We start from the raw sequence: 7,895 nt of genomic DNA, 5'->3' as shown, positions 1-7,895 counted from the left end.
AGGCCCCCCCCCCCGGCTTCCTCTTCTGCGATTGGACTACAGAACCGCCCGTCAGCGCCGTTGCCTGGGAACGGAGGGGTGGAAGCCAAGGGGAAATCCCGAAGGTTGCTGTACCCAGACCGGAAGGCAGTTTGGGGTCGTTGCGGGACGCAGGCCTGGTGAGCCCATCTGAGGGTGAATGGTGTCTGTGGTGGGGTGCCGCGCCTCTCGTGCCGTGTCGGGGAGGTGGGGGACAGATCAATGGAGAGAGGCCCGGCCTCCCCATGGTCCTTGGGGACAGGATCTGCCATGTGTGTGGTCCCGATGAGGTCCCAGAGGTGCCTTCCCCAGGGCGTAGGCCAGCTGTCCGGAAGGGAGCAGGCAGGGGAAGGAAGTACAGCTGCTGGGTCCCGGCCCCGGGCAGCCCAGGTGTGAGCCTGGAGGGCAGCAGGGAGGTCCTGTTTGGCTCACGCTGCCCCTTTGCACAAAGGCCCCTTCACTCAGGGGCATAAACAGGACTTGAAGCCCATCTGTGTCCCCAGAAAAGGACACCGAGTGCTACGCTCACGGCTGTAAGGACGATGGCCTGTTGGAGGCTACAGGCTGGACCGGGGAGCGCCGTAGTGACAGGAGCTGTCCTGAGAGGCTCCGAGGAGGGCACAGGGGACCTGGTGCCCGCCAGAGGTCAGCTCCTGGTCACCGCCCTGCGCAGTGAGAGGGAGGAGGGGGCCGGCAGCAGGTCCTTCTGAGCAGGCTGTGTCCCCCGTTCAAGGACAGACTCGCCGGTTCCGGCACTGGTGCAGGAAGCAGCCCCAGTGCCGGGATAGCCTTGCGCTGGGGAAGTGACTCACTGATGCCTGTAAAGCAGGTCAAGGGGACGTCGGCCAGGACCTGGCCCTGTGGGTTCTGGAGCCTGGGCAGGGCAGAGTTGGCATCCAAGGAGAGGCTGGGGGCGGGAGGAAAAAAACAACTGAAGAGGAAGCAGGGGTTCCGGGGATTCTGGATAGGCTCACCTGACAGAATTCCTGCTGAAGACAGGCCAGGGTGGCCGGATGTCACCTGGGCTGGGCAGGGGATGTGAGCTGGGTCAGCCAGTGAGCGTGGTCGGATATGGAGGATGAAGCTTCTAAGTAAAGTGGATTAGCAGTCTGACTACAGTGTGGTCAAACAAAGGGTCTTTGTCACACTTAGTGTGGGCTGCTGGGCCTACTATTTTTATTTCTAATTTATTATTTTTAATTTTTTGAGACAAGGTCTTGCTGTGTAGTTCCAAGCTGATCTTGAATTCACTATATGGCTCAGGCTGGTCTCGAACTTGCTCCTCCTGCCGCAGCCTCCTGAGTGCTGGGATTACAGCCATGCACCCCTGTGTCCAGCTTGGACCTACTATTTTATTAAGGTTTGAAATTAACAAGGTGCCTGCAGTGATAAAACCAAGCATCGCTATGTGAACTGAGATCCTCCTGTGTGTGTTTACATCCTGACTGCAGAGCCGGGCCGGTGTGAGGGAGCAGGAAGGAGGTCATGAATAACTGTACCCTTCAGGGTGCCCCTCTGTAAGGACAAATTTTATTTATTGCTCTTTGTCGTGTACGGTCTCTTAATTAATTTGGCTCGATCCTCTAAAAGAACGTCCACCAGCCTTAAATAAGTATAAAAGGGAAAGTTTATTGAAGGATATGCGCATACAGAAAATAAAAGTAAGAATGGAGAGGACAAAGAAAGAGAGTCCTCTAACAGCAAGAGGGACTCTATCCGGGAAATTATCCTCAGGCTCTCTGGCAACAACACCGGAATGTTGGAGGAATTAGGTTCATCACTCGCAACACAGCATGGGTCTCTTCAGCAATCCCTTCGGCTACAGGTCTCAATCCCGGGCATAAGACAGCAGCAGCAGCCTGGGCTAGGTGGGCTGTTTTTATAGCTCTCTAGACAAAGGTAGTAAAACTACCTGAACTTTTGGTGTGAAAAAGGTGAATGTGTTTGTAGTCATGTCCCAATCAGGCCCTGGCCAGGGGTCCGGGAGGGGCGGAATGCATCACATTCCTTATCTTGATGTTAAGAACATCTGGTCTTTTTAACAAAGTCCTTTCTGCTTTTTTCCAGGGAACTGGTCAGGTATCCAGGGAAAGAAGAGGTGAACTAGTGATTATGCGCCTTAGAGAGCCGAAAGCCTTAACCCAAGCCTTTCCAACTTAAAGTTTTAACTTTCCTTACACCCTCCCGCATTCGCCAAAGCCACGGCTTCTCACCTTCAGCCCTGCTGGCTTTTGGGGTGGATGCTTCTTGTCATGGGGTCTCTGTGGTGCACTGTAGGACATTTAGCAACAGTTCTGGCCTCTGCCCACGTTGTCAGTGTCCCGTGGAGACAAAACTGCCTCCGGCTGTGACCCGCTGGCACCAGCGATCCTGATGCCACCCTAAAAGTAACTGAGTCTGAGTCCCCCTCCTAGAGGATTTGATGTAGGGGTTGCCAGGCTGTCCCACATGACAGGGTGACATACAGAAAGCTGGTCAGGGACAGAAAGTTCAGAATCGTGCCTTTGTAAGCAAGGACAGACTGAAGACCTTCGCTTCCTCCCACAGTGGATGAAGAGATTTCTGCCTGATTGAGTAGAGGCCTGGCGGGTTTGGCTTCCCCGCCTGTTCCCCCGCCTGTTCCTTCCGGGAGATCTGACTGGCTGCCAGGCTGCTGTCTTCAGGCTGTGGGGAGGAACCTGAACTACGGGAGGGGAGGGAGGCTGGCTGGAGGCAGAAGAGGGTCCCTGTCCCTGTGTCCTCAAGGTCCTCTGTTCTGCCCACCCATGCTGATGTCGCCACTTCTGGGCACAGCACAGCCTCTGTGACCCTGGGTGCGGTGTCCTGATGCCTGAGGACTCCCATCCTCACCGGCTTCTCTGTAAGCCACAGCCACCTCGGTTGGGGCCTGGCCCACGGGATGTGGACAGTTGAATGTGTGGTGTTGGGAAGGAGGTGGACCGGTGGCCTTCGTGGCATAACCCCTGGACACAGATGCCTCAGTGGCTTTGACGCTGTGTCCCCCAGAATGTGATCACTGTCTTTGTGAGAAGTGGCTTCGTGGATTAAAGGGGCGGGAGGTGGCATTGGCTCCGATCTGTCCTTGGTGCCTTCCCTGATGGGTCTGGGCCTGTCTTCCCTTGAGGCCAGTGGCCTAGCAGACCTGCCTCTCATGTGCCAAGTGCCTGCTGTGGCCTGGCACTAGTGGGCCGCGTGGTGAGGGTGCCTCATCCCGGGGCAGGTGGGTTGTGCCCCAGGCTCCTGATGGCTCCAAGGCCCACAGGTGCTGTTGTCACAGATTCTGATCCTGGGCTTGTGGCATGGGTCTGAATGGGGAGTGGCTGGGGAAGAGGGTTCGGGGTGCCCAGCTGGGTGCCCTATGAGGACAAGACAGGAAGTGGTGAAGGTGCTCGCTGTAGGCCCCACTCTGGAGCAGACTGCCTGAGGAGAGTGAGGGACCAGCTTGCAGCTCCTTGGAGCAGCGCTGGAGTCGGGCCCAGGTCACCCTGAGGCAGGTGCAGGACAGCTGGGGCCAGGCGGCTTGGGCTGGGGGTCTGCGCTCGGCCCGGTGCTGCTGTCCTGAGCTCCAGGAAAGCTGGGATGCCGCAGTCTAGGGAGCCAGAGTCTGGGAGGATGAAGAGGAGCCAGCTGCCCTGAGCACTGCCCTGGAGAACTTGGTGCTGGCCCGAGTGGACCCCTTTTTCCCCGGGTGGCCTTGGCTTCTCCTGCTGCAAGGGCCTGGTTTTCCTGTGGGCCCTGGTGACCTGCCCTGTGTCGTAGGCTTTGAGGCTGGAGGAAGTGATTCAGTGTGAGGCCTCGGGACAGGGCGGACTCACCGTGCCTCTTTCCTCTGAGGGCTTCAATCGAGGCCTGAGGGGCGGAGAGATCCTGTCTGCTGGCCACGCCCTCCTCATTCCCCAGTTCAGTGGGTGTTTCGGACTCGCGTCAGGGGACTCCTCTCTGCCCCGGTCTCCTGTGACTGTTGCTTCTTGGGTTGGGGCTGTAGGCAGTGTGGCCACCCGGTACCCCTGCGCGGCTGCCTGGGCTGGGGGGATGGACCCGGCTGTATACCCCTTGTTTTGGAGGTGGGGTCAGCGTCTTGCTGCTGGGCACCGATCCTGGCCAGGGGGTGCCCTCTTCGGATCCTCCACTGCTTTGAAATTTGAGCCCTGAGATCCGGTGGCCTGTGATTGACAGCCGCCAGCCGGGCCGGTCCTGCTCCCGGCCGCCATCTGCCGGCCGCTTCGGGAACATCAGGAGTGAGGCACATCCCAGGCAGGTACCCATGCGAGGATGAGCTCCATTAAGAGAGAGCAGTAGCAACAGCAAGCCTCTCTAGGGCCCGGGGAAGAGCGGCTGAACGTGGGGAGGAGCTGGGCGCGCTCAGGCACCAGGCACAAGGTCACCGCGGGAGCCAGCGACCCCGCTGTCCCGTGGGGCTTGAGTCATCCAGGTCGGACACGGTGCTGTCCGCACCAGGCAGGGGCAGACAGCCCACAGCGTCATCAGCTACCAGTGGAGACGCGGTGGGCCCCGGAGATGTGAAGCTGAGCGACAGAAGCCATCGACGCGAGATGTGCAGTGTAGAGAAAGCCCGGGATGGAAGGCAGATTCGTGGTTGCCAGGGGTGGGGGGCACGACCGGAGATGCCAGAGGTGGTGTCCGGGCTTCCTCCAAGGTGAGGGACGTATTTTGGCACCAGGTGGAGGTGGTTGTCGCCAACACAGGGAATGTACTGGACGCCACCACACCGCACACTATGAGTCGGAAAAGGCCGGGTCAGGTGACTGTCTCCTCGTGGCAGGGAGAGATGGGTGGGCAGTGGGGTCCCCGCGGCACAGCAGGGCCCCTCCTCATTCCCCGTCTGCCAGGTGTCCCCACCTGGGCCCCGTGCGGAGGTTGTGCGGCGCTGACGCAGTTGCCCCAGCTGCCTTTGCAGACAAAGCGGTTGGTTTTCCACGGATCTCCCAGGAAGTCAGCGGTAGTCAGTGTGACAGCACCTGCCCCTCACCTAGGTTTTCGCCTCTAACTGTGTGTGTGTTTTGCGGCCCCGGTCCGTGGGTACCTGGTCTCTTCCAATGGCGAGGGATGAGACTGAACTGGCCTAGTCAGCCCCGGTGGGCGCTGGAGGGAGAGGCGGGGCCGGGACCCTCTGGCAAGGCCCACCCAGGTGTTCTTCCCATGGCTCTGGGCGGCACAGGGCATCGTCACACCCCTCGGGGTGGGGACACGGGCACTCCCGCTGCCCAAATGCAGAAGTCCAGGCACGGAAAGGCTCAATGACTTGCCCAAGACTGCACAGCTAGGAGGAGGAGGAGGAGCCAGGGTCACAAAGGGACTTCTCAAATAGCCCTGTGCCGAAGGGGCAGGTTTTCAGGGGGACGATTTTACTCACATGTGTGGGAGTGTCCAGATTGAGTTTTTAAGAGACAGTGTTTAGACCGACTGAAATGCAGACCCCCTTGTCTCTGATCGGCCTGGGTGTGGCGTTTTCACCTTTGTACCCTAGGTGCCTGCTCTGGTAGTCACAGGGGTCGGGGCGGCCTCTGTCACCTGTTGGCCCCTGCTGAGCCCACCTTGACCACAGTTACCAGTGCCTACTCTCCACGAGTGCTTATGTTGGCTTTTCTCTCTGACCTGTCTCTTTTCCTTCCATAGAAAAGTCTTCCTGGGACCAGGAAAGATGGGGAACAGTAAAAGCCATCCGGGGAAGAGGTTTTGTTCCCACTTTGTTCCTGAGGAGCAGGCTGAGATCGACAGGCTGTTTGCTGTCCTGTCATCACAGGAGGGCGGCACAGAGACCTCGCCCGGCTCCTTCTCTCTGAAGGCTCTGCAGGCAAGAATGATGCTGTTGTCACTGTGGACTGGGCCTGCACACCATGGCCCTCGGGCCAAGGGGGACGCCAAGCAGCTGTTCTTTGTGGGGGGCAGGTGGTGCATGGCTTTGGCCTTGTGGTCTGGGTAGTTCCCGTGCAGTGACTCTGCCCTGGGGCGCAGAGAGCAGCTGTCGGTGACGTCTCCGCAAAGCCTTGCCTCCGAAATCGGCCCGGTGCCCGGTCTGTGCTGGAGGAAGGAGCTCGGGTAGATTGTGAGTGCCCCGCTTTGAGCATGTTTGACTCGAGGTGACACCAGAAGGGCAGCTGCCTCCGGCCCTTGGCCCCGTGTCTCCTGGCTGCCACCCTGGAGAGCAGGTGACTGTCTGGAGCTGGGCCTGCCCAGCTCAGGTGACCTCAGAGTCTCAGGTGTTCCGCTGCCTCTAGGACTTGAGTGTGACGTGAGGGAGTTTGATGGGTGGCTGATGCAATGCTGGAACTTCTCATTCAAGGGTCACCTTACAGAGGGAAAGCTGCCCATTTCCATGTTTTGCTCTATTCTGTTCTGGGGGCTCTGAGCTCAGGTTCCAGGGCGCTGACTGAGCAGGACACTGGGGAGACTTCTGCTCCTGTCCCCCAGGGGGTGGCTGCAGTCTGTGGTCGCTCTCACAGCCTGTCCTGTGGACGTGCAGACTACAGTGGTGGGGCCACCGGGGCCCCCACCATGCTCGTTTTGCAGATGAGGAACTGCCAGGGGGGTTAGGGGGTGCAGCTGTGTCATGCACACACTTATGTGTGTGTGTCTCTGGGTAGCAGTGCAGGGCTGCTCTAGTGCAGCCTGCCAGCAGGGGGAGCCTATGAGCGGGCCGGAAGACCACGAGAGCCGGGAAGGAATTGAGGCCGCTTGGCAGGAGAATGTTGGAAATCCCCAGAAACAGGAAGAGGCTTCCGGGGGCATTTGCAGCCTGCCCTACAGGCGCTGCACAGTGCTGACACCGGGGTGGTCGGCACGTGCGTGGGCAGCTGTCAGCCACCTGGTTGAGCAGGGACTTTGTGGTGGCGGTTGTGACTCATGCTGTGTCTTTCCACTATTTGCAATCCCAGGGCCAAAGCAGATTTGGCGCTGGAGGCCGAAAGAAAAACAGCATTTGCAGAATGTTACTGTTTAAACTGTTAAGAATTAAATTTAAGGTTTTAGTAAGAACAGTTAAAATGCACATGAGCTTTCGGAACTGGGCTAGAAGGTAAAAATGGATACACTTGGAAGTCTCTGCGGAGAGCAGTGGCCCTCGGCAGACACCTACAGGTGCTGGCACATCTGGCAGGCTGGGGAGCTTGACGTTCTGGGCAGAGTGATGAGCAGGTGGCCATGGGGCAGGAGGGACATGGCCACCCCAGGGCAGGAGCGAGCAGGAAGGGGCTTCTGGCCGGCATGAGCCAGGACACTTCTGGGACGTGGGTCCCAGGTGGGGCTGGCGGCGGGGTGCAGGGAGGTCCGGGGAGCAGGGCGGATGAGTCGGAACTCCCACCCTCCAGCCTTTTCTCCTCCTGTCCCCAGCAGAGCCACGTCGGGGAAGCGCTGCCCCCAGGGATGCTCCGCAGACTCTACGACGGCATGCGGCAGCTGGACCTGTCCGGCAGCATGCAGGGGCCCGGCCAGAGCGTCTCGCAGGAGCAGTTCACGGCGTCCCTGTCGCTCCTGCTCCGGGGCAGCTCAGAGGAGAGGAGTATCGTGATCCTGAAGATGATTTCTGCCGCGGAAGGTCCCGTGAAGGCCGGAGACGTGCGAAAGGTGCGCGCGGGGTCCTGGGCTGGCCTCGGGACGGCGACAGCGATGGGTGGTGGCCCTGTGCGGAGGTCCAGCCGCGGGAAGCCCACGTTGCTGGTTGAGATCAGATTTCCGGGACAGACCGAAGCTTCCGTGAAACCTCGCGGTGGCCGTGTCTCCCTGGACGTGAGAGCCCCACGGGGGCGCGGCTGGGCAGGGCAGCGTGGGAGAGGAAACTGCCTTCCCCGCCGTCGTCGTGGTGACGCTGTGCCCCTCCAGTTCACAGAGGACCTGGTGGGCGCTGTGGTGCACGTGCT

General features: G+C 59.6%; 1 protein-coding gene across 1 annotated transcript in view; it reads left to right on the top strand.

The window, feature by feature from the left end:
• Meak7 (MTOR associated protein, eak-7 homolog) overlaps nt 1–7,895 on the top strand; it is a 17,919-nt gene that overhangs the window by 2,375 nt on the left and 7,649 nt on the right. Inside the window, exons 2-4 of the mRNA XM_033757929.1 lie at nt 5,656–5,833; nt 7,372–7,602; nt 7,858–7,895. Coding sequence (XP_033613820.1) covers nt 5,656–5,833; nt 7,372–7,602; nt 7,858–7,895 — 447 coding nt within the window. The remainder of the gene's footprint in view (nt 1–5,655; nt 5,834–7,371; nt 7,603–7,857) is intronic.

The sequence above is a fragment of the Fukomys damarensis genome, unplaced genomic scaffold (assembly GCF_012274545.1).
Source record: "Fukomys damarensis isolate Sample0158 unplaced genomic scaffold, DMR_v1.0_HiC HiC_scaffold_32, whole genome shotgun sequence".
NCBI classification, from domain to species: domain Eukaryota; kingdom Metazoa; phylum Chordata; class Mammalia; order Rodentia; family Bathyergidae; genus Fukomys; species Fukomys damarensis.
Note: the sequence above shows the minus strand (reverse complement) of the source record. Positions and strands in the feature narration are given on the sequence as shown.